Below are 26,623 nucleotides of genomic sequence, written 5' to 3' on the forward strand. Positions count from 1 at the left end.
ATGGCCTATCGGCTCTTGCTTAGAAATGCTCTCATCTACTTCACTAGTTTTCATGTAGGAAAATTGCTCAAGATCCATAGTTTTCCTTTTGGCTGTCATCCTGACATTAAGAGGAACTGTAGGCTCTCAAAAAGATTTAAAATATGGTCCAGATGGTGGCGATGAACCACAGAGTGAGCCTTTTGGGGGACAGGAGAAAAAAAATTCAGGCATCCATTAGAGTCAGTGACATCACTTCCTCCCTAAATTATTAATTCTGTATTTATGCTGCACCATAAACCTGGGAGCTTCACAACAAATTACCCACAGAGATGAGACCCTACCCCCAAGACCTTAGAAGCTGAGGCAATGGCAAAGTGACTTACTCAAAATCATGAATGCCAGGACTTCTCGGGATAGTGGTTCATTGAGTTTCTCAAATTAAAGTCAACGGAAAGAATTAAACGTAACTGTGTAGTCACTTTATTATTATTACTTCATTTAAAAATGAATGCACGCCCCTATCAGACAGTCCCAGCTACATGAGCAGCTGTGTTTTCACTAGGACTTCTGGTCATTACTGTACTTGAAGCCTGCCAAACAGAGCTAGTTGCTGCCTAATTGCATCACTGCAGCCTGTCGGACAAACCCAGCTGTCTGATTGCTTCCATTTCTGCTAGGACTTCTAGTTATTACTGTACTGTTAATTCTGACATGGCAGCCTGCCAGACCCAGCTGTCTGATTGCTTACATTTTTGCTAGGGCTTCTAATATTTCACATAAACCTATTTGCCATTTATTGTGGCAGTCCCAACGCTTGTTGTTGAATTACCCGAATAGCACAATTAGTCATCGATTTTGTAACTCTGTGTATGTGTAAAGAGAGCAAGCAGCATGTTCTCTTCAGATATGCAGCGTACGGTATGTGCAGCGAGTCTACCTGCCCCTCCAGGACACTGCTCATGTTACATCAACCCTACATTAAACAACAGTGCAATACCCTAGACTTGTACATATTACCAAAAGCAGAATTCCCCAATACAGCGTGTCCAACCCACGCACGTTTGGTTATGCATGAATACCTGCAGTACATTGAGAGAGCATATTTTTCCTACCTATCTTATAAACATATGCTTGTATATTTTAGGCGCAAATAACTTGCTCGTGTAAAAACCTTGATTTATACACAGAATTCAGAATACATTAAAACATGCACCATGAAATCACCAGTTCGCCCATTCCTTCCCAGGTCATCGAGACCCTCCTAGTTCTACATGCAGAACTCCCCCCAGGTCACTCAGATCTCCCACTCAACTAATAGCAGACAACAGGAGAGTCTGATATCAATTGCGTTAGTTAACTACAGAAATAAGTTACCTAACGTATTTGCATAACTCTCTTGTAAACTAGCAACTTATGCGGGGGTGACTCGGCTCTGTCCCAGAATGTTCCCTTTTTTGTGCAGGTGAAACTGAAAATGTGCACCTACTCTGGATGTTTATAAAATAGCATGAATGCAAGTACAAGCTAATTATGTGCATTTATGCTAAATTTTACGCACGTAAATCCTTTGAAAATGTACCCCTAAGCGCCATGGATCAAAGCCTCTCTGTGTGTGCCTGTACAGCACTGCTTATGTCTAGTAACGTTACTGAAATAAGTAGAAGAAACGGTGATTCGTTACTCTTCCTCTCGTCAATCTCTTGTGTAAAAACAGATGATTCACAAATTTGGGACAATAGCTAGCAGACATTTAGATTTTTTTCGCTATTTTTGTTCTGTTTGAAATTTTTTTTTTTTAATTTTACTAAGATAATCTTCAAAAAAGACAATGCAGAGGTAAGCCCATAGAACAACAGAAATGCAGTTATGATAGGGTTGTACCTAATGCTACAGATTGGTAACTGGTTACATTTCAGAAGTCGATCACAGACTCTGAGAGAGATAGTCAGAGATTTGAACTAACCTGCTCCTAGTTCAAGGGAGGAGCCTCAGTGTTGGCTTAAATGGAAATTTAATAAGTACATAAGAAGTTGCAATATTGGATCAGACCGAGGGTCCATCAAGCCCAGCATCCTGTTTCCAACAGTGGCCAATCCAAGCCACAAGTACCTGGCATTTACCCAAACATTAAATAGAGCCTATGATTCTAATGCCAGTAAAGAGCTGTGGCTAATCCCTACATCAGCTTTATTAATAGTAGTTTAATGACTTCTCCTTCAAGAACTTGTCCAAACCTTTTTTAAACCCAGCTGCACTAACTGCAGTAACTACATCCTCTGGCAACAAATTCCAGAGCTTAATTGTGCATTGAGTGAAAAATAATTTTCTCCAATTTGTTTTAAATATGCTACTTACTAACTTCATGGAGTGTCCCCTAGTCCTTCTATTATCCAAAATAGTAAATAACCGATTTACATCTACCCGTTCTAGACCTCTCATGATTTTATAGACCTCTAACATAGTCCCCCTCAGCCGGCTCTTCTCCAAGCTGAACAACACTAATCGCTTATTCGCTTTAGCCTTTTCTCATAGGGGAGCCATTCCATCCCCTTTATCATTCTGGTCGCTCTTCTCTGTACCTTCTCCAGTGCAATTATGTCTTTCTTGAGATGCGGCGACTAGAACTGTACACAGTACTCAAGGTGCAGTCTCACCATGGAGCAATACAGAGGCATTATGACATTTTCCGTTTTATTAACCATTCCCTTCCTAATAATTCCTAACATTTGCTTTTTTTTGACTGCGCAGCACACTGAGTCAATTTCAATGTATTATCCACTATGATGCCTAGAGCTTTTTCCTGGATGGTAGCTCCTAATATGGAACCTAATATCGTATAACTACCGCATATGTTATTTTTTCCTATATATGTCACCTTTCACTTGTCCACATTAAGTTTCATCTGCCATTTGGATGCCCAATCTTCCACTCTCGCAAGGACCTCCTGCATTTTACCACAATCCGCTTGTGATTTAACTACTCTGAATAATTTTGTATCATCTGCAATTCTGATTACCTCACTCATCATATTCCTTTCCATATTTATAAATATATCAAAAAGCACTGGTCCAAGTACAGATCCCTGAGGCACTCCACTGTTTACCCTTTTCCACTGAGAAAATTGACCATTTAATTCTACTCTCTGTTTCCTGTCTTTTAACCAGTTTGTAATCCACAAAAGGACATTGCCTCCTATCCCATGACTTTTTAGTTTTCTTAGAAGCCTCTCATAAGGGACTTTGTCAAATGCCTTCTGAAAACCCAAACACACTACCAGTTCACCTTTATCCAAGTTTATTAACCCCTTCAAAAACATGAAGCAGATTTGTGAGGCAAGACTTTCCTTGGGTAAATCCATGTTGACTGTGTTCCATTAAACCATGTCTTTCTGCATGCTCTGCCATTTTGATCTTTAGAATAGTTTCTACTATTTTTCCCAGCACTGAAGTCAGGCTCACTGGCCTATAGTTTCCCGGATAACCCCTGGAGCCCTTTTTAAATATTGGGGTTACATAGGCTACCCTTCAGTCTTCAGGTACAATGGATGATTTTAATTATAGGTTGCAAATTTTAACTAACAGATCTGAAATTTCAAGTCAGTACTTTCAGAACCCTGGGGTGCATACCTTCCCGTCCAGGTGATTTGCTGGTCGGTCTTTAACCAGTGTCGAAGGATTCTGGGGTATTGCTTCTTCAGGAACTATTCACCCTTCTAGGGATTTTATCACAGTCAGTTCTCAGTTGGCTGTGCCAGTGCTTGTGCCTGAAGTTGCTTCCCTGTTCTGATTGGCCCAGCAGAAGCCTCAAGCCAGCCCTCATTGGGTTGGGTATTTTTGCAGCACTGTGAGGTTAGCTTCTCCACTTGTTCATTGTTTGGTTCTTGTCCTTGCTAGTGTCACAGCTCGAGTTCCTGCTTCCAGCCTCCCAGTTCATAGTTGCTGGATTCCCGCTTCTTGTTCCTTGCATTTGTGAGTTTGTAGTTCTAGGATTCTGCTCCTAGTTCTAGCCTGCCATGAGTTCATGTTTTTGGATTCCTGATCTGTATATTTTTTTAAAGTCTTGTCTTAAACTGCCTTACTTTGCTGCTGTTAAGTTATAGTAAAATTAGAATCAGATCAAGGGTCAGATCAAGGGTCCATCAAGCCCAGTATCCTGTTTCCAACAGTGGCCAATCCAGGTCACAAATACCTTGCAGGATCCCAAAGAGTAAACAGGTCCCATGCTGCTTATCTCAGGGATAAGAAGTGGATTTCCCCAAGTCCACCTTAAAATTAGTTCTTCCAGGAACTTAACCAAACCATTTAAAAACCCAACTACACTAACAGCTTTTACCACATACTCTGGTAATGGATTCCAGAGTTTAATTATGTTGAGTGAAAAAATATTTTCTCCTATTTCTCTTAAGTGTATTACCTTGTAACTTCATTGAGCGTCCCCCTAGTCTTTGTACTATTTAAAAAAGTAAAAGAGCCGATTCGCATTTATCTGTTCCACTCCACTGATTATTTTATAGACCTCTATCATATCTCCCCTCAGCCATCTCTTCAAATTAAAGAGCCCTAACCTCTTTAGCCTTTCCTTATAGGGGAATTGTTCCATCCCCTTTATCATTTTGGTCACTCTTCTCTGTACCTTTTTTAATTCTAATACCTTTTTCGAGATTTGGTGACCAGAATTGCACACAATATTCAAGGTGTGGTCGCACCATAGAGCAATGCAGTGAAATTATTACACCCTGTTTTAGTCTCCATTCCTTTCCTAATAATCCCTAGTATTCTATTTGCTTTCTTGGCTGCTGTAGCACATTGAGCAGAAGATTTCAACGCATTTTCAATGATGGCACTTAGTTCCTTTTCTTGAGTTGTGACTCCTAATGTGGAACTTTGCATTATGCAGCCATAAGTTGGGTAACTATCCCCCAAGTGCATCACTTTGCACTTGTCCACAATAAACTTCATTTGCCATTTGCATGCCCAGTCTTCCAATGTCCTCACAATTCCTCATAATCCTCTTGCAATTTAACTTAGAATAATTTTGTGTCATCAACAAATGTGATCATCATATTACTTGCTGCTCCCATTTCCAGGCTGTTTATAAATATATTAAAAAATAGTGGTCCTATACCAGATTCCTGGGGCACTCTGCTATAAACCTTTTTCCATTAGGAAAATTAACATTTAGCCCTACTCTCTGTTTTCTATCTTTTAACCAGCTGGCAATTCACAATAGGACACTGCCCCTATCCCATGACTTTTTAATTTCCTAAGTCTCTGATAAGGGACTTTATCAAATGATTTTTGGAAATGCAGATACACTACATCAACTGGCTCACCTTTATCCACATGTTTATTTACGCCAACAAAAAAAATGTAGCAAATTTGTGAGACAAGACTTCCCTTGGCTAAATCCATTTTGGCTGTCTCATTAAACTATGCCGCTCTATGCATGTTCAGCAGTTTTGTTCTTTATGATAGAAACTATCATTTTGCCTGGCACAGATGTTACACTGGCAACCCTCCAGTCTTCCGGTACCATAAATGATGATATTGATAGTTTATCAATTTCCAATAGCAGGCCCACAATTTCATTTCTCAGTTCTTTCAGCACTCTGGGATTATACCATCTGGTCCAGGTGATTTGCTACTCTTTAGTTTGTAAATTTGCCCTAGCACATCTTTCAGGTTCACTGAAATTTGTTTCAGTTCCTCTGAATCATCACCTTTGAATATCATTTCTGGCATGGGTCTCTCTCTCACTAATAGCCGAAAAAAATTGTGCTCTAAAAAAGGACCATCCTAGTGAGCACTACCGGTAATAGTGAGTATATCTTCATTGCTGTATTTATAATCATTTGTTTACAGTCTATTTTTTTTTTGCAAATAAAATTACTGTAAATCAGCAGTCCAAAATCACATCTTTTTCAATGAAGCACATCATTTACAGATGTTTGGTACTTCATTAACAATTTCTTCGTTGGCGATTACCTGACATGCATGTTTCGAATAGTCACCTCTGTGTCAGGGCTGTTTAGTTGTACTTTTCATATTTTTGTGTGTCCAAGCACCAAAATTATTTTTGAGTATGATTTCTGGACCTATGATTAAAGAGGACCCTAACACAGTGAAAAAACTGGAAAACTTATAAAAGTGGCACCAGTATCCATAGAGTGTGGTATGATTGTTCGTATAAGAAATGCTTACCTACTCATCTATAAATTTTCTCTCTGAATATTAATGATTTAAACCATATTGCAGTTATGCTTTTGCTTTAACTATATTGGATATCGTCTGCACATATTGGGGTACATTTTAAAAGACAACTCACGCACGTACTTTTGTTCGCCTATCAGGCGTATCAGGCTGGATTTTATAAGATACGTGCGTAGTCGTGCGCATCTTATAAAATCAGGGGTCGGCGCGCACAAGGGGGTGCACATTTGTACAACTTGCGCGCACCGAGCCCTGCGCGCGCTGCCCGTTTCCTCCGAGGCTGCTTAGAAATCGGAGCAGTCTCGGAGGGAACTTTACTTCCACCCCACACCTTCCCCCTAACTGGCCCTATCTAGACCCCCCCCCCCCCCACCTTTATCTGAAAAGTTACTACTGCCTCCGGGCAGTAGTAACTCACGCGCGCCGGCGCAGCAGGCCCCAACACAGGCCGCTGTGTCGGGGCACTCGGCCACGCCCCCAGCCACACCCCCAATCCAAAACCACACCCCCTGGCCACACCCCCAACCGCCCCTTTTTGCAAGCCCCAGGACTTACGCGCGTCCCGGGGCTTGCGTGCGCTGCCGAGCCTATGCAAAATTGGCTCGGCGCGCGCAGGGGGGTTTTAAAAGGGTTACGCGCATTCCTTATGCTCGTAACCCTTTTAAAATCCGGCCTGTTGACTATCTATAGAGTGATCTACGATTTTTAAAATACATCCATGCCTGAGCTAAACTCTAAACCTTTGCAGTTTTTCCCTAACCATTTTCCTCATTGTATCATAGTCACCTTTTTGAAAATTAAATGCTGTCATAGTAGATTTCTTTTTTTCGCTCCTTCCAGTTATTAAGTAAAATCTGATAATGTTGTGATCACTGTTGCCAAGTAGCTCCAGTACTGTTACCTCTTGCACCAAAGCCTATGTTCCACTAAGGACCAGGTCTAAAATAGTTTTCCCGGCTGGTGGTTCTTGTACCAGCTGCTCCATGAAGCAATCATTTATTTCATTTTATCTAGGAACTTTACCTCACTATAATATCCTGATGTAACTTTTTCCCAGTAAATACTGGGGTAAATTTAAATCACCCATTATTACCGTGCTGCTGATTCTCAGGTCAATACAGTAAAGTGCGGCCGCGGTTACCCTGCTCCTAACCCACTTTCTACCCACTTTTCGGCCGCGTTAGTGCAACCTGCGATACACTATCCCCTTTAACCTACTCTTACCGCGTTCTTAAATCACCGGGTAACCATACATGCCGCGTGCGACATGTATATTACATGTAAACGATCGAATTAGCTATTCCCTCCCATACAGTAACGTGCGCCTCGACTATCACTTTTTTACCCTGCCGTTTTGCCGCGCATTTAACCTGCTAACTTACCGCCTACCCCTGCGTTAGAGGCAGGGGTAAGGGTAGATGGCAAACTTTCCCCCAGCCCCCGCTCACCTGCCCTGGCCACGTTCATGGGTGCCGGTCTCCGGGGCAGCCCCAGTCCTCTCCCCTCCTCCCCAAGCAACGAAAGCGGAAAAAAAGCGAAAAAGCAAAAAAGAGAAAAAGAGAAAAAGAGAAAAAAAAAAGTTGCAAGAGAGGGGAGAGAAGACGGGTAATCCTACGCTCGGGATTGCCAGTCCTCTCTCCCTCCTCCCGAAGCAAGGCGCGAAAAGCAGCCTTGCTTCGGGAGGAGGGGAGAGAGGACTGGCAGTGTAAAGCAACGAAGCGACTTACTCTTTTTGCAGCCCCCCCTCCGGAGACAGACATCGGCGAAGACGACCGCGGCTCCCCTGCCTCCAGCTGCCCGCGAAGATGGACGCCTGCACGGGTGAAAGCGGCCCCTGTGCGTGCAATTGGGCCGCTCAAGGCGTGACGTCACAACGTTTGGCGTCACGGCATGTGACGTCACGTCTTCAGCGGCCCAATTGCACGCACAGGGGCCGCTTTCACCCGTGCAGGCATCCATCTTCACGGGCAGCTGGAGGCAGGGGAGCCGCGGTAGTCTTCGCCGATGTCTGTCTCCGGAGGGGGGGCTGCAAGAAAAGTAAGTCGCTTCGTTGCTTTACACTGCCAGTCCTCTCTCCCCTCCTCCCGAAGCAAGGCTGCTTTTCGCGCCTTGCTTCGGGAGGAGGGGAGAGAGGACTGGCAATCCCGAGCGTAGGAGAACCGTCCACTTCTTGGTACCTGTCATTTCAAATGACATTTGAAATGACAGATACCAGCGTGTCCGTGAAGCGTTAGGCCAGCGCACCCAGGATACTGTATAGCGCTCTATACTGTAAAATGGGTTGCACGGGCCTAACGCTTCACGGACGCTTCTTAGACGCAGCGTGCATTTGCAAGCTATTTACATACAGGATCGAGCGGTAGGTGAGCTGGACTGTGGTGCGGCAACCGCGGGTGCGCCCGGCACTATCGCAGCTCTTCCTACCGCTCCTTACTGTATCGGCCTGTCTGTTAGCTTCCCTAATTTCTTTTAGCATGTTAGTTCATTCTAGCCAGATGGACGGTAATATTTATTTTTATTTATTTAGTTATTTTATATACCGTCACTCCAAACAAAGATCTCAACAGTTTACAACATAATATACTTACTTATTATGGCATGACTTATACAATAACTTAATGTAATCACATAACATACATACTATACATCAGCATGAACATGGACTTAATATAATCAATTGTGATATAGATCTACGGTGTGTTCTAGTGTATTAACTAAGCTGCTGGGATAAGAGGGTAGTTGTTTATAGGATATGTTTCAGATTTTTTTATTTTGGCATCGTTGGGATGTGATGGGCTATTTAGCTCTATTGTTAGATTATTGTCTTTGATCTCGTTGGTACTTGTTCTGAGCACAGGTAGTTTTAAGATGTCCTTATTGGTGTTTACTCTCTCAGGTAAGTTTCAAGTAGGTTATAGGCATTTTTAAATACATACCCATTACTATTTTATTCCCCTTTTCACTTGGAATTTCTATCCATGAAAATTCGACATTTTGTTTCCTGCAGAACATTTTTCTTGTTTAACTCAATGCTAACATATAGTGCCACCCCTCCACCAATTTGATCCACCCTATCATTTCGATATAATTTGGATCCTGGAATCATAGTGTCCCATTGGTTATCCTCCTTCCACCAGGTCTCTGAGATGCCTCGTCATCCGGTGCTATACATTCTAGCTCTCTCCTATTCTTTTTTTAGACTTCTAGCACTTGTATACATACATTTCAAAATATTTTTTCTTTGTATTAATCTGCTCAGCAGTTGAAAGGGTAATTTGGAATTTTTCTGAACTTTTCTTAAAGACACCTGGTCCACTTTGGCATTTATTGCAACCTCTCTACTAGGATGCCCTATTTTCTGTTCTCTTAGTATCCTTCAAAAGACACATCGTTCTGAACCATGCGCTTCTGAACAACTGTGTCTTTTCCCCATCATCTAGTTTAAAGGTTAGTGCCAGCAGCCTAGTTCCATTCTTTCAGAAAAGGCTCCCCATTCTCCAAAATGAAGCCCCATTCCTAACAAACTTAAAACCATCTTCCCTGCACCATCTTCTCATCCATGCATGGAGACTCTGGAGCTCTGCCTGTCTCTGGGGCTCTGCACATGGAACAGGGAGCATTTCTGAGAATGCTACCCTGAAGGCTCTGGATTTCAGCTTTCTACCTAAAATTTGGTTTCTCTCCTACGTCATTGGTACCCACACGCACCAAGACAGCTGGCAACTCCCCGCAAGGTCCACCACCTTCACACCAAGTAAGCAAGTTACAAAGTGATCCTCATGCCCACCAGCCACCCAGCTATCAACCTTCCTAATAATTGAATCAACAAGAATAATGGCCGTCCTAACCCTTCCTCCTGGGCACGTGTCCCTGGAGACCTATCCTTGGTGCGAGATACTACCTCACCTTGAGGGCAGGTCCTAGCTCCAGGACCGTTTCCTGATGCTCTCCTTCCTGGTGACCTTTCTCCTCCAAAGCAGCATAGGGGCTTACCAGATTGGTGATGGGGCAAGTTTTCGTAAAATACGCACAGCAGCACACTCGGGCCTTCCCCAGTTCCCTCCAATTAAGGAGCGGAACATCCCTACCCCACTACCTCCACCTCCACCCCTTCCCCTCTCCTCCCCACCCCCTAAAGCTCACCTACCTTTCCCTAAATTTTTTTATTTTATTACTTATGCTCCTCTGGAGCAGAAGCAAGTTACGTGCGCCGGCAGCTAATGGCCTCCAGCCTGCCTCGACCAAGTTCCCCTTCTTTAGGGCTCAGCACTTGTGCACGTACTGGGGTGTATGTGCCTGGCTGGGCCCATTCAAAATGCACGCTGTGCGTGCAAGGCCTGGCTACATGCATAGGCCTTTGAACATTTGGCTTTTAGTGCACACATACCACCTCTCGCCAGCTAGGAGATAATCATACATGAAAAGCCTCCCTCTTGCTGCTGGACTCGTTCTTGCATCATAATTGTGTTGATTTGTTATCAAGTTAAATTTTCTAAGGGAGCAGGATGTAAAGCTAAAGTATTTTTAGTCTATAGATTTGTTTAATATTAGTTTGGCAATGACCCTCAAACACTACAATTAATCTACCTGCATCGTCCTAGTTATCCACCTTATTGACTCTTGTTTTGAATTAAATTCCTTCTGTATAAAATCTGTAGCAAATTACCCTACCAAACACAATTATGTATAAACAAAATATAGACATAAATAAATAAGGTCTAGCAAACAGATGAGCTCTAGCAAGGATGTCTGCGATGCTTGCGCCATAAAGGTGCTCACTTCCTATCCTCTTCTGCTGCCTCATTCAGCTTGCTAGGCGCACCCTGCAGTTAAACCCAGGGATCCCCAGTTCAGATAGGCTTTCTACATCCCAGCCTGGGGAAGTCCCCTGACAACCAAAGAGGAAGACACCTGGGCAAAATGGATGGGCCAACTGGTCTTTATCTGGCATTACTATGCTAATATGTTAAGACATCTATGCAAATATGGCTTTTGGATAAATCGATAATCTCGAAAACAGTGAGTTGGAATTTATGCCAAGACCACATAGAACTCGCACATCTTTACTGCAGATCAATTCATATATCAGAAAAAGAACTGTATTCAAATTTACAGTTGTAGATCCCTCTCTCATAAGAGGAAGCTCCAACAAATTAGTAGTTTCTAACTCAAAAAAGAATCCATTGCATTACAATAGTAGTACAGCAGCAACGCAAGGGGGTCCTGTAGAAGCACTGCAGGAAGTAAAATAAAAATGTAAACTGGGAAAAGCATGAAATTAGGATGAAATAAATTCTTAACAAAAAAATATTTTTAATGAAAAGTTATGCATTCACTCTCAGGAGCCTTCATACAAATATTTTTCTAAGAAAGTCTAACATATACTTTGACTTACCACACATCCACAAAGTAACTAAAACACACACACACAACTTAGGCTTTTTGCCGATTTTTTTTACTATTATTTTTCAAACCAATATTTTAAAGAAAACAATTTTGAGGCAAATTGTACCAGTTCATAGAGCAATGATATTTCAGTAATAAATAACTGGAAGGTGTAAGAAAAAAAAAAAAAAAACCCCAAACATTTCTCAACTAGGTACAGCACAGGATTGAGAGCTCTTGAAATGAATAAAACAGTGCACTTGTGTTTAACATTATTGTTGATAAAGAGAGCTGTAATAATTGCTGTGCATCAAGTATATTTAGCAAATAACGATAAAAAAAATAAGGCTTTCAAAATATTTAGCTATCATCTGCTTCAAGATTAATGTTGTTCCCAAACTTTGCATAGAGTTGAACTTTCAGGTCACACAAGACCTGGTTGATAGATCCCACTCTGCATTCTAGAACTGCAATCTCGTCTTGCAAATTTTTCTAGAAGAAAACAGAAACAGAGACTCCAGTTTCAATATTAGCCACTAGAGAAATGAAAGTTTATTTATTTATTTATTTAAAAGTTACTGTTTGATGTTGATTTAAAAGTTACTGTTTGATGTGCACTGAATTGGCACTCTGCACACCTTTGCAGCCTCCAGCATCTCCTGGGTCTCCTCTTGGGAATGGCAAATGAAAACGTCTCCAATCTGGTAGGGTATTTTTGGAGTGTCATCATCTAGCACCATGATGTCATCACAAGCATCTTCTAGGTTCTGAAGCTGTTTCTGTAAAGTTACAAAGCTGTTTCATTGAGGTTACCACTAGCAGAGACAACATGGAAGTCCAGAACCTTATGACTCATGTTTTTTGTACACGGCTTGAGATAAGCCAAATATCCCTGTAAGCTTTTAACAGCAACTGCACAGTTTAATATTCTCATTATGTACTAGAAAGCTTAAGTAGGGAATATTTTTTATGTTATTTAGGTCAACCATGCAGTGAATGGACATAGAAAATACTCTTCTTCTGTACTACTTTACAAATAAGCATAAAATTCAGTTCATGTCCATAACAAAGACGCACCAATTTTTTTAAGCCTTCCACAACATTATTAATAACTGTGACATGCTTTGATATCAAAATGAAATAACGGTATATCAAAATCATAAAACTAATTTTCTTTCAACCATCTCCAACATGCCACTCTTCAAGTCTGGGGAGACATTGGTATTAAGAACATAAGAACATGCCATACTGCGTCAGACCAGGGGTCCATCAAGCCCAGCATCCTGTTTCCAACAGTGGCCAATCCAGGCCATAAGAACCTGGCAAGTATCCAAAAACTAAGCCTATTCCATGTTACTGTTGCTAGTAATAGCAGTGGCTATTTTCTAAGTCAACTTAATTAATAGCAGGCAATGGACTTCTCCTCCAAGAACTTATCCAATCCTTTTTTAAACACAGCTATACTAACTGCACTAACCACATCCTCTGGCAACAAATTCCAGAGTTTAATGTGCGTTGAGTAAAAAAGAACTTTCTCCGATTAGTTTTAAATGTGCCCCATGCTAACTTCATGGAGTGCCTCCTAGTCTTTCTACTATCCGAAAGAGTAAATAACCGATTCACATCTACCCGTTCTAGATCTTTCATGATTTTAAACACCTTTATTTAAGAACTTTTGATATACCGACATTCATAGGGCATATCATGCTGGTTTACAATCAACTCTTGTAGGGAGGAAAGAGAAATTACAAAATAACAGGGGAAGGGGAGCAGGATTAGAAAAGGGAGAGAAGCAAGCGCGTAAGTAGCGTGAAAAACATAGGTTGCAAAGCGTAAGGGAGAGAAGGAATGTAAATAGGAACTATATTAAAACATTAATGCAAACATAACATTTCAATAATTATATAGTCAACATTTCCTTAAGATGCATCGTTGTTATCATATCCCCCCTCAGCCGTCTCTTCTCCAAGCTGAAAAGTCTTAACCTCTTTAGTCTTTCCTCATAGGGGAGCTGTTCCATTCCCCTTATCATTTTGGTCGCCCTTCTCTGTACCTTCTCCATCGCAATTATATCTTTTTTGAGATGCGGCGACCAGAATTGTACACAGTATTCAAGGTGCAGTCTCACCATGGAGCGATACAGAGGCATTATGACATTTCCGTTTTATTCACCATTCCCTAATAATTCCCAACATTCTGTTTGCTTTTTTGACTGCTGCAGCACACTAAACCGACGATTTCAATGTGTTATCCACTATGACACCTAGATCTCTTTCTTAGGTTCTATATTAGGTGCTACAACCCAACATTGTGTAACTATAGCATGCGTTATTTTTCCCTATATGCATCACCTTGCACCTATCCACATTAAATTTCATCTGCCATTTGGATGCCCAATTTTCCAGTCTTACAAGGTCTTCCTGCAATTTATTACGATCTGCTTGTGATTTAACTACTCTGAACAATTTTGTATCATCTGCAAATATGATTATCTCACTCGTCGTATTTCTTTCCAGATCATTTATAAATATATTGAAAAGTAAGGGTCCCAATACGATCCCTGAGGCACTCCACTGCCCACTCCCTTCCACTGAGAAAACTGTCCATTTAATCCTACTCTCTGTTTCCTGTCTTTTAGCCAGTTTGCAATCCACGAAAGGACATCACCATCTATCCCATGACTTTTTACTTTTCCTAGAAGCCTCTCATGAGGAACTTTGTCAAACGCCTTCTGAAAATTCAAGTACACTACATCTACCGGTTCACCTTTATCCACATGTTTATTAACTCCCTCAAAAAAGTGAAGCAGATTTGTGAGGCAAGACTTGCCCTGGGTAAAGCCATGCTGACTTTGTTCCATTAAATCATGTCTTTCTATATGTTCTGTGATTTTGATGTTTAGAACACTTTCCACTATTTTTCCTGGCACTGAAGTCAGGCTAACCGGTCTGTAGTTTCCCGGATCACCCCTGGAGCCCTTTTTAAATATTAGAGTTACATTTGCTATCCTCCAGTTTTCAGGTACAATGGATGATTTTAATGATAGGTTACAAATTTTTACTAATAGGTCTGAAATTTCATTTTTTAGTTCCTTCAGAACTCTGGGGTGTATACCATCCGGTCCAGGTGATTTACTACTCTTCAGTTTGTCAATCAGGTCTACTACATCTTCTAGGTTCACCGTGATTTGATTCAGTCCATCTGAATCATTGCCCATGAAAACCTTCTCCATTACGGGTACCTCCCCCAACATCTTCTTCAGTAAACACCGAAGCAAAGAAATCATTTAATCTTTCCGCGATGGCCTTATCTTCTCTAAGTGCCCCTTTAACCCCTCGATCATCTAATGGTCCAACTGACTCCCTCACAGGCTTTCTGCTTTGGATATATTTTAAAAAGTTTTTACTGTGAGTTTTTGCCTCTACAGCCAACTTCTTTTCAAATTCTCTCTTAGCCTGTCTTATCAATGTCTTACATTTAACTTGCCAACGTTTATGTATCTTCTGTTGGATCCTTCTTCCAATTTTTGAATGAAGATCTTTTGGCTAAAATAGCTTCTTTCACCTCCCCTTTTAACCATGCCGGTAATCGTTTTGCCTTCTTTCCACCTTTCTTAATGTATGGACTGTGCTTCTAGAATGGTATTTTTTAACTGACCACGCCTCTTGCACATTTTTTACTTTTGTAGCTGCTCCTTTCAGTTTTTTTCTAACAATTTTTCTCATTTTATCAAAGTTTCCCTTTTGAAAGTTTAGCATGAGAGCCGTGGATTTGCATACTGTTCCTCTTCCAGTCTTTAATTCAAATTTGACCATATTATGATCACTATTGCCAAGCGGCCCCACCACGTCCTGTGATCCACTGAGAATTAGATCTAAAATTGCTCCCTCTCTCGTCGGTTCCTGAACCATTTGCTCTATAAAGCTGTCATGTATTCTATCCAGGAACGTTATCTCTCTAGAGTCTCCCAATGATACATTTACCCAGTCAATATTGGGGTAATTGAAGTCTATCACAGGAAATGTGGAACCCAAAAACAAATTAAAAAATGGCCTAAGAAGGTGTCAGCAAGCCTTGACGTTATGTGTCACTCTCAAGCACACACTAACCGGTCTTATCTATCATTCACCTTCATCATAATTTTAATGCAACAAACTTTTTTTCTTTTTTTCAATTATTTAAAAATGTCCTCCATTCTTGATAAACAAATGACTCTTTCAAATAGCATTAATAAGAAAAGCCCTACACGGGCCGGTGTTTCGCTGGGTAAGCTTCCTCAGGGGCATATAGAAACACTTCAATCGTAGAGCCAGTAGGACCAGACGTCTCAACCATCTTGGAAAGAAGAAAATGGAGGAGTCCTCCATTTTCTTCTTTCCAAGATGGTTGAGACGTCTGGTCCCGTCTGGAATGAAATGTGGCTCTACGATTGAAGTGTTTCTATATGCCCCTGAGGAAGCTTACCCAGCGAAACACCGGCCCGTGTAGGGCTTTTCTTATTAATGCTATTTGAAAGAGTCATTTGTTTATCAAGAATGGAGGACATTTTTAAATAATTGAAAAAAAGAAAAAAGAAAAAAAGTTTGTTGCATTAAAATTATGATGAAGGTGAATGATAGATAAGACCGGTTAGTGTCTGCTTGAGAGTGACACATAACGTCAAGGCTTGCTGACACCTTCTTAGGCCATTTTTGAATTTGTTTTTGGGTTCCACATTTCCTGTGATAGATTATATGTTGTGGCTAACCGCTGACTCCCTTGTGTGAGTAGGTAATTGAAGTCTCCCATTATTACTGAACTACCAATTTGGTTAGCTTCCCTAATTTCTCTTAGCATTTCACTGTCCATCTCACCATCTTGACCAGGTGGACAGTAGTATACTCCTATCACTATGGCCTTCCCCGACACACAAGGGATTTCTACCCATAAAGATTCAATTTTGCATTTAGTCTCATGCAGGATGTTTATCCTGTTGGACTCTATGCCATCCCGGACATAAAGCACCACACTGCCTCCCGGGTGCTCCTCTCTGTCATTGCGATATAATTTGTACGCCGGTATAGCCCTGTCCCATTGGTTGTCCTCCTTCCACCATGTGTCTGAGATGCCAATTAAGTCTATGTCATCATTCACTGCTATTCACTCTAATTCTCCCATCTTACTTTTTAGACTTCTGGCATTAGCATACAAACACTTCAAAGTTTGTTTTTTGTTTGTATTTTCATCCACAGAAAGCTTCCTGTATGACAGGGCCTGCACACTAGCATTTCAAAGTCGGGGATGAATTATCCTGCGTAATTCAAAGCATAAAGTGCCATTAGACAGCAATCGTGGAGAGATCATTGATATGTTGGGTGGGGAGAAGGAAGGGGGATTGTCTAACTGGTGTGCAGAAAGACATCCAAAGGAGGGTGCCTGACCAAGTGGAAGGTTTCAATCACATCAACCAACCTTTTAATTCTGGGTCACTTAGCACATGAGAACCACGTGGATATGTAAAGCGCATGTGCTCCAAATGATTTTAGTGCCCTTTTTAATACATAGGCACCCATGTCAAGTAAAGGCACAAAAAAGTGCTTGTTTGCATATTAAAAAGGCAAGATTCCATTGTCAAAAATTCAAGCTGGCTGATTGTACAGGCAGTAAGTACCACTATGGCTGAATAAGATTTACAGTCAGACTGTAAGCTTCCCGATACTGAAAATAGCTTCCTGATGTGGCTGAAAGCATGTGCCTTGCACTAGCTGTAGCAGAGAAGTAATATTATAAAAAACAGGGGCTGTGTGACATAAGAAAATTATTACTTACCTGCTAATTTTCGTTCCTGTAGTACCATGGATCAGTCCAGACAGTGGGTTATGTCCCCAATCCAGCAGATGGAGTCAGTCAAAGCTTTGAGGGGGCGTCACCATAAGTACTACTAGCCCCTCTGCAGGAGTTCAGTATCGAGTATATCAAAGCCCGAGTAAACAAAGAACCCCCGAATTGGATCAAGTTTAAAGTAACGGCAACAATAAGCCGCATAACCTAAGTAACAAAAACCGTGACCGTCCCACCAACGGGTGGGAGGTCAGGAGATCAGCGTGTCAAAATTAGCAGGTAAGTAATAATTTTCTTTTCCCTGTACGTACCTGGATCAGTCCAGACAGTGGGATGTACCCAAGCTTCCCTAAACCGGGTGGGGTCCTGCGAGGCCTTCTCGTAGAACCTGCTCGCCAAAGTGTCCAGAGACCGAAGAAGCGAGGTGTAGACGATAGTGTCTCGAGAACGTGTGCAACGATTTCCAGGTGGCCGCTCTACAGATTTCTTGAGAGGAGACCGAGCGAGTCTCCACCCAAGAGGCCGCCTGAGAGCGTGTAGAATGCGCTACAATACCGGGCGGGGGAGTCCGCCCCACCCCAATGTAGGAAGCGGCAATGCCAGCCTTCAACCATCTGGCAATGGTCGTCTTCGAGGCCTGAGATCCCTTCAGAGGGCCGGACCAAAGGACGAAGAGATGGTCAGAAGTCCGGAAATCATTCGTAGCTTCCAGATAGCGGCGCAGGGTGAGCTTGATGTCCAGTAGGCGGAGAGACCTTGGCTCCGAAGAGGAGAAGGAAGGAAGTTCCACCGTCTGATTCACATGGAACGCGGACACCACCTTCGGAAGGAAGGCGGGAACAGTGCGAATCGAGACCCCAGAATCGGAGAAACGGAGATAGGGCTCTCTACACGACAGGGCCTGCAGCTCCGAGATGCGCCGAGCGGAGCAGATAGCCACCAGAAACACCGTCTTGAGAGTGAGATCCTTGATCGTCGCATTCCGCAGTGGTTCAAACGGAGGTCCCGACATGGAACGTAGCACAAGGTTGAGACTCCAGGAGGGACAAGGGTCCCGCAACGGCGGCCGCAAATGCTTAACACCCTTGAGAAAACGAAGAATGTCCGGGTGTTGTAGCAGAGAGCCCCCGTCCCGCAGGAGGGAACCAAGGGCGGCCACCTGAACCCGGAGTGAGTTGTAGGCAAGCCAGCTTGCAGAAACTGAAGGATCTGAGGAACCGAAGCCTCAGTGGGTCTCGTGTTCAGTCCGGCACACCACAGCTCGAACACCTTCCAGACTCGCACATAGGCCACCGACGTCGAAGTCTTTCGAGAGCACAGCAGCGTTGACACTACCGCCTCCTGGTAGCCCCGGCGCCGAAGGCGGTGCCTCTCAAAAGCCAGGCCGCAAGACAGAAGAGTTCTGCCTGGTCGAAAAATACCGGGCCTTGGTGAAGGAGGCGGGGGAGATGTCCCAGACGGATGGGTCCGTCGATCACCAGTTGGAGCAGGTCCGCAAACCAAGGTCGTCTTGGCCACTCTGGAGCGACGAAGATCACAGGTCCCTGATGGGCCTCTACGCGGCGGAGTAGTCTTCCCACCAGCGGCCATGGCGGAAACGCGTATAGAAGCAGGTTGGCCGGCCACGGGAGTACGAGAGCGTCCACGCCCTCCGCTCCTCGCTCTCTCCGGCGGCTGAAGAACCGGGGAGCCTTGGCGTTTTGTGCGGACGCCATGAGATCCAGGTGGGGGGATCCCCACCGCCGGACGAGCAGCCGCATCGCCTCGTCGGAGAGGGACCATTCCCCGGGATCCAAAAGCTGACGGCTGAGGAAATCCGCCTGAACGTTGTCCATGCCCGCGTTGTGCGAGGCCGCCAGGCGGCCCAGATGCCGCTCCGCCCACTGCATCAGCATCTCCGCCTCGAGCGCGACCTGCGGACTGCGAGTGCCGCCCTGTCGGTTGATATAGGCCACCGTCGTCGCGTTGTCCGATAAGATCCTGACCTCCCGATTCCGAAGGAGTGGCAGGAAGTGCTGGAGCGCTAGTCTGACCGCTCTGGTCGCCAGTCGATTGATGGACCACTTCGATTCCTCCGCAGACCACGTCCCCTGCGTGGCGCTGCGGTCGCAGACAGCTCCCCAGCCTACGAGGCTGGCGTCGGTGGTGACCACAACCCAATTTGGCAGATCGAGGGACATGCCGCGGGCCAGATTCTCCGGATCCATCCACCAGGTCAGACTGTTCCTGGCAAACTGCGGCAGAGGGAGGAGCACCTGGTAGTCCTGCGAAAGTGGTTTCCAACGGGATAGAAGCGCTCTCTGTAGAGGCCGGAGGTGCGCAAATGCCCAAGGGACCATGTCGATGGTGGAACCCATCACCCCCAGGAGCTGCAGATAGTCCCAGGAGGTGGGAACCGATAACGCAGAGAACCGTTGTATGTGTTCCCGCAGGGCGTGCGCCTTGTCCTGTCGTAGAAAAACCGCGCCCAGACGGGTGTCGAAGGTCGCCCCCAAGAAATCCAAGCGCTGCGAGGGTACCAGGGAGCTCTTGGAGAAGTTCACCACCCATCCCAGGGACTGCAGGAACTCTATGACTCTGGCCACTGCCGCCTGTCCATGCCGAAAAGACTTCGCTCGGATGAGCCAATCGTCCAGGTAAGGATGAACTAGAATCCCCTCCTTCCGCAAGGCAGCCGCTACCACCACCATGATCTTGGTGAAGGTGCGCGGAGCCGTTGCCAGCCCGAACGGGAGAGCCACAAACTGGAAATGTTGATCCAGAATCTTGAACCGTAGGAGACGATGATGCTCCCGGCGAATGGGGATGTGGAGGTAGGCCTCCGTCAGGTCCAAGGAGGCCAGGAATTCCCCGCGATGCACCGCCGCGATCACTGACCGCAGCGTTTCCATGCGGAACCGAACCACCCGGAGTGATTTGTTGACTTCCTTCAAGTCCAGGATGGGCCGGTAGGATCCGTCCTTCTTTGGTACCACGAAGTAGATGGAATAATGGCCCGAGCCCACCTCTCCGAAGGGCACGGGCGCAATGGCGCCTATCTCCCAAAGTCTGTCCAGGGTCAACTGCACCGCCCTTCGCTTGGTGTCCGAGCCGCAAGGGGAGAAGATGAACCGTCCCTTTGGAGCGCGGACAAACTCCAACGCGTAACCTTGTCCGATGGTATCCAAGACCCACTGGTCCGAGGTGATCCGCGCCCACTCCTCGTAGAAGAACGCCAGCCGCCCCCCAATCCTGGGGACGGTGGAGTGGGCGAGCTGAACATCATTGTGAGGACTTGGGAGAGGGTTGTCCAGCTGTGGGAGCGGGACGCGAGGGGCGGCGCCCGCGAAAGGAGCGAGACCAGGGCTGAGACCTGGGGGCAGAGGACCTGGCTGCCGCCGGTCTGTAGTTCCTGTAGCGCCGTTGCGCCCTGGCTCTGGTCCGAGAGGACGAAAACGCCCTGGTGGATCGATATCTGTCTTCCGGCAGGCGATGAACCGCATTTTCCCCCAGTGACTTGATGATCTGATCCAAATCCTCCCAGAACAGAAACTTACCCCTGAATGGAAAGGAGCCCAGACTCGACTTGGAGGACGTGTCCGCCGCCCAGTTGCGGAGCCATAGGAGTCGACGTGCTGCTACCACCGAGGCCATGGAGCGGGCGAGGACCCGAAACAGGTCATAGGAGGCGTCAGCCCCATACGCAACCGCAGCTTCCAGCCTATCCGCCTGGGCGGGCCTCCTCGGCCGGTAGCACCTGAGAGGTGAGCAGCTGTTGCACCCAGAGAAGGCTGGCCCGCTGTGCCAGCGAGCTACACATCACCGCCCGCAACCCTACCGCGGAGACCTCGAAGACCCGCTTGAGGAAGACTTCCAACTTGCGATCTTGCGTATCTCTTAAGGCCGCTCCCCCCGTCACTGGGATGGTCGTCCTCTTCGTGACCGCTGTCACCGCGGAGTCCACTTTAGGTACCTTGATGAGATCTAGAAAATCTTCCGGCAGCGGATACAGCCTCTCCATGGCCCGGCTGCCCTTAAGGGAAGCTTCCGGGGCATCCCATTCCCTGGTGAGAAGCTGCAGGAAAGACTCGTGAATGGGAAAAGCCCGAGCTCTCGGCCTCAGGGCTGCCAAGACCGGATCCCCGTTCTTTGAGGAAGTGACCACAGCGGGCGCTACGGGAGCGGGCGGCTCCGGCGGTGGATCGAGGTCCAACTCCTTAATAATTTGTGGAAGTAAGTCATCCAGCTCTTCCCGCTGGAACAGACGCAGCGTGCGCGGATCGTCACCCTCTGAAGTGGAGTCCCCTTGACCCGGATCCGCAGGGTCCGATCCAGGGGAACCTGGTCCTGTCCCCGCTGCCACCGAGCCCACAGGGAGCCGGGCGTGAGCAGGGGTTAGGGGGGCCCCCACGCCCGCCGGAGCTGGGGGGCCGGAGAAGGTAGCGAGGGCCGCGGTATCTTGTTTGGAGGAGGTCCCGTGGGAGCATCAAGGCCCTGCAGGTATGCTGTGTGCATCAAGAGGATAAACTCCGGGGAAAACCCCGGTCTACTCGAGGGGATCTCCGAGGGGGGGGGCCCCGGGGAACCCTGCCCCTGCGGGACTGTCTCCGGGTCCGATTCCGGAAGCAAGAGTGGAGGAGAGCCCTCTGTATCCCCGGCCCCTGCGGGACTGTCTCCGGGTCCGATTCCGGAAGCAAGAGTGGAGGAGAGCCCTCTGTATCCCCGGCCCCCAGCGCTGCCAGTTCCCCTTCAGGGCGCAGTGTATGTAAGATGGCCGCCGTTCCCGCCAGGAATGGGGGAGGGGCCGGCCCACGCCGCCCGGGCAAGCCTGCCAAACGGGGGAAATCGGTGAGGGACCGCGACGTGCCTTCCCCCCCGGGGAGGCACCTTGCACAGATGCCCTCCCTCGAAATCCGCGAGCCTGGCTCGCCGCAGGCCGAGCAGCGCGCCGGCCGCGGCATCGGAGCCGCCAGTAAGAACAGCCCCGGCAGGCAAAAAACCACCCGGCAGAGCCTCGGGGGGGGGGGGGGCCGTGAGACGGAGCGCCGCTGCGGGGGGGCCCGGACGGCCTGCACAACCCGCCGAGAATGAAAACGGCACCGCGGGGGGGCCTTCCTGGCCGCGCGACCCGCCGAAGATCTCCCTGCCTGCCCCCGCAGCCCACGAGGAGCAGAGAAAATGGCCGCGGGCGAGGGAGAGAACGCGGAGAGGCCGGTCCTACTGGCCTCCGCGAGCCCCTCCGTCGAAGAAAAGCTGCAGGGAAAAGAGCAAAACAACACTGCACTTACCCCGCTCGCAACGAGAGAAGAAGGAGAGAGCAGACAAACACAGAGGGAAGCCACGCCTCCCAATTAGAACCCTCTAACTCTTTTTCCTTTTTTTTTTTTAAACAAACTTGATCCAAAAAGAAGTAGGCAGAGAGAAAAATCAGATAATAAATACAAGAAATGCCTAAGGTAAGCGGGAGCAACCCAGATTCCCTACTCGCATCTGCTGGAGTCAGAAGATACTGAACTCCTGCAGAGGGGCTAGTAGTACTTATGGTGACGCCCCCTCAAAGCTTTGACTGACTCCATCTGCTGGATTGGGGACATAACCCACTGTCTGGACTGATCCAGGTACGTACAGGGAACACTAACTACGCTGACTCAAAGGAGATGCCCTTGCCTACAGTACGGGAACCACGTCATCAATGTAGCAAATTCACACCACAATGGGATCTAAACAGCTTACTTTCATCCGGTTGAGGAAGAAATCATTGCAAGGCTGTTATGAAAATCAATCTGTCACTATAATATATATATCCTCCCATATTACCTTTTTATCATCTATTTCTTCTTTCAGCTCTGTTATTCTACTTGTGTTTCTAGCAAACTTATTTATTTTCTGTTGGTCTTCAAAAGTAACATTGACATCTTCTGCAGCCTGAAATTAAAAAAAAAAAAAAAAGAAAGAAAGAAACCTCACTACGATTATATGTCATGTGGAGAAACAGCAGACAGTAATCACCTTGTTCACAGGTTCAAGAACCGTCATTACAATTCTTTTATCATTATTTGTTATAAATTCCAGATCAGTTATACCACAGTTCAACGACAGAGAAGTGTGAAAATGTTACCTGCTCATCATTCATCCTCATATTGAGAAAGCACACAGAGAACAGTTAAAGCTGAACATACAAACCATCATAATGGAATAATTCCTTGCATGGCGATGACATCACAATCTATCTGCACTAATTTTCAAATATATAAGCACTGTTAACTGCTAATCCAGGGTTTGCTCATTATACAAGGGACAGGTGTTTGAAAAGTGTCTTTGGGCACTACAGTGATAACAAAACTTTGCAACTCATGAGGACAATTCAGGCAACATTCCTTGTATATATTGTTACTGTCCGATGCTTTTATATCAATAAAAATGCAGCTAAATCTGTTACTATCCTCGGTAAATAAGCTCCATTATATTACCACCTAATTCGTAATTTATAATCAAACTAGAAACATTCCTCTTCCCTTGCCCAAATATATGAAGCTGTAAAGTTATGCAAAATCCCCTTTGAGCAGATAACATGCTCTCTAGAAATCAAATGTCTTATTCTTGTAATATATGTGAAATAACCAACAACGAAAAAGTTCAGGTCCATTCTTTAAATGCGCAGTCAGCAAAAGGGACCCCCCCCCAAGAAGCTCATGGCATTAAAACAGCGTTGGATCTCGATGGGACCCATAGGGCTACCAGAAACGACAAAAGCCTGATACAAATGCAATGGCTTTCACCCCAGGACCAGCATTTTGCCAGACACTGACACGCGGCTGCTACTACATCACCCCAAGTTAACCAGAGCTAGACTGATCCAGTCCTGGTTTCGCTCCCTTACATGCAGGTAGATGCAGTAACGAGTCAGCGCCCCCCTCCCCCTCGAAGATAATAAGGACTACACTTCCCAGTATGCAACGGGGCAAAAACTATGGCTGGATCGGGCTGAGGCGGCGACCCCCACCTGACACTAGGGCTGGGGCACCGAGTATTTTTCTCACAGACAACAGGGCAAACCCAGTTTCGTGCTTCTAGGCCTAAATGGCTTCTCTGGCCCTTTACTGCCATCGAGCTCAGTCCTGCTTTCCCCCCGGGGGGGGGGGGAGGGGGTTTGAGTACGGAGCCAGGGCCCCGCACGGCCGCAGACCTTTCCGGACCCGCCAGACTCCCCGGGCCGCTGCGGCCGAAAGCAGGGTGCCGGGGAGGAGGTGAGAGGAAACGGAAGCTGCCGCCGCCACCTCTGCTCACCGCTTTCTTCATGGTGGCCGCCATGCTCGGACTGTACCACTGCCTCTCAGGCTCGGGGGATGGAGCGATGGACGGCCGGATCTCGCAACCCGCGGAACGGCGACTCTGAAAGCGGACGAGCGCGCGCAACGTAACCGTGTCCGGGGGGGATGGGGGAAGAGAGGCGGGATAAGCCTGACCGAAGGGCCTGCCCTGTAAAGGGAAAAAAAACCCCCAAAAAACAACAAAACCCAAAGTGGTCCGTTCCGGTTAAAGGGCACGCCGACGACAGATATCCGCCGACATTAAAAATCCTTAACGCCTGGGAAGGAAGTTCTTCGACTTGTCGCCGCTAGGTGGCAGGTTCGCACCTTCCAAGACCACGGAAGCGAGGAGAGACGGAATTCTGCACTGATGCAAAAGAGCAGTGTTTGATCGTGGCTGTCAGCGCTATGGGGGCCAACAGGTCATCAGACAGGGGCAGGCTCAACCCGGTCCTGCTGCTGCCCACATGGCACAAACTCATGCATTTGTAGTTCTGATTTTTCCCATTGATTTACCTAAGAAAGTCAGAACTAAAGTCCATGCGTCTGGACAGTGAGAGTGAAACCAGGACTGAAAAATAATTGGCAGTGTCTGTACAGCGTGAAATAGGGCGGTAAGATGAAGGTGACAAGGGCCTCCAGATTAAAGAACACTGCCTCTACAGCATGCAGCTTTATCTCATGCATATTCATTGTAGATATCCTGAAAACCTGATTGGATGGGTTTCAGAACCTCTGCAGTATATAAACTGGCTCACCTTTATCTACAATGGTGTTTCCCAACCCTTTCCTGGAGGCACACCTAGCCAGTCGATAATTTAGGATATACACTGGTTCTCCAATGTATGCAAATCTATCTCATGCATATTCATTATGGATATCCTAAAAACCGGACTGGCTAGGTTTGCCTCCAGGAGAGGGTTGGGAAACATTGATCTACATGTTTACACCTTCAAAATTTCTAAAATATTGGTAAGACTAGACTTCCCTTACTAAAACCATATTGCCCCTTCCTCATTAAGCTATGTCTATCTATATTTATTTATTTATTTATTTTTAATTTTTATATACCGGAATTCCTGTATACAATACAAATCAATCCGGTTTACATTAAACAATAAGTTGCCCTGGTTGGGACAGTCCAGCCTGGGCTTATTATATATAAATATATATATATATATATATATTCAGTGATTTTGTTTTTAAGTATGGCTTCTACCATTTTGCCTGGCACTGACATCAGGCTCACCAGTCTACAGTTTCTGCAATCACCCTTGGAGCCCTTTTTAAAAATCAGTGCCACATTGGCCACCTTCCAATCTTCAGGAATTGTGTTTGTTTAAAATTATTTGTTAAATACAAGTTACAGATTACCACTAACAGGTTAGCAATATGATGTTTTAATTCTTTTAGAACTCTGGGGTCATTGCCATCTGGTCCCGGTGATTTGTTACTCTTTAGTTTGTTAATCTGATCTATTACATCCTCCATTGTTGCCAATATTTTTTTTTAGTTGCTCAGAATCGCCACCATTGAAGAATGTTTCAGATGTGGGTGTGTTCCAAACATCCTCCTCTGTAAAGATGGAAGCAAATAATTCATTCAGTTTGTCTGTTATTCCCTGTCCTCCTTGAGCACCTCTTTTGCTCCTCAGTCATCTAGCGGCCAAATGACTCACTCTCAGACTTTTTGCTTTGAATATTCTTGAAAAAGTTCTTATTATTAGTTTTTACCTCACAGGCAAACTTTTTCTCCAAGTCCCTCTTGGCCTGTCTAACGTGTCAGTGCTGATGTTCTTGCCTATTTTCATCATTTGAGTCTCCTTTGCATTTTTTTGAACAATGCTCTTTTAGCTTGAGCTACCTCCTTTACCTCAACATTAAACCATGCTGGCAGTCGTTTGGTATTCCTTTAACTTTTTTCAATGCATGAAATAGA

General features: G+C 45.6%; 1 protein-coding gene across 2 annotated transcripts; it reads right to left on the reverse strand.

The window, feature by feature from the left end:
• Window positions 1–11,484: 11,484 nt before the first annotated feature.
• Window positions 11,485–24,826, reverse strand: PFDN4 (prefoldin subunit 4). Of its 2 annotated transcripts, none has more exons than XM_029613464.1 (4): window positions 24,663–24,826; window positions 23,193–23,300; window positions 12,215–12,355; window positions 11,485–12,068 (listed from the first exon to the last, which is right to left on the reverse strand). In XM_029613464.1, the coding sequence occupies exons 1-4, from the start codon at window positions 24,684–24,686 to the stop codon at window positions 11,937–11,939; spliced, it is 405 nt and encodes a 134-aa protein (XP_029469324.1). In that variant the 5' UTR covers window positions 24,687–24,826; the 3' UTR covers window positions 11,485–11,936. The 2 variants fall into 2 exon arrangements, with proteins under 2 accessions (XP_029469324.1, XP_029469325.1); XM_029613465.1 differs by lacking the exon at window positions 24,663–24,826 and adding an exon at window positions 23,494–23,523.
• Between the last annotated feature and the right edge of the window lie 1,797 nt (window positions 24,827–26,623).

The sequence above is a fragment of the Rhinatrema bivittatum genome, chromosome 8 (genome assembly GCF_901001135.1).
Source record: "Rhinatrema bivittatum chromosome 8, aRhiBiv1.1, whole genome shotgun sequence".
In the NCBI taxonomy this organism is placed as follows: Eukaryota; Metazoa; Chordata; class Amphibia; order Gymnophiona; family Rhinatrematidae; genus Rhinatrema; species Rhinatrema bivittatum.

What these genes read in the sequence shown, in the direction of transcription:
- PFDN4 (XM_029613464.1), bottom strand. Translation starts at nt 24,686, where the DNA reads ATGGCGGCCACCATGAAGAAAGCG. An exon ending in CGGCCACCATGAAGAAAGCG is followed by an intron (nt 23,301 to 24,662) that starts GTGAGCAGAGGT and finishes TTTTAATTTCAG; the next exon opens with GCTGCAGAAGATGTCAATGT. An exon ending in AGATGCTGGAGGCTGCAAAG is followed by an intron (nt 12,069 to 12,214) that starts GTGTGCAGAGTG and finishes GTTTTCTTCTAG; the next exon opens with AAAAATTTGCAAGACGAGAT.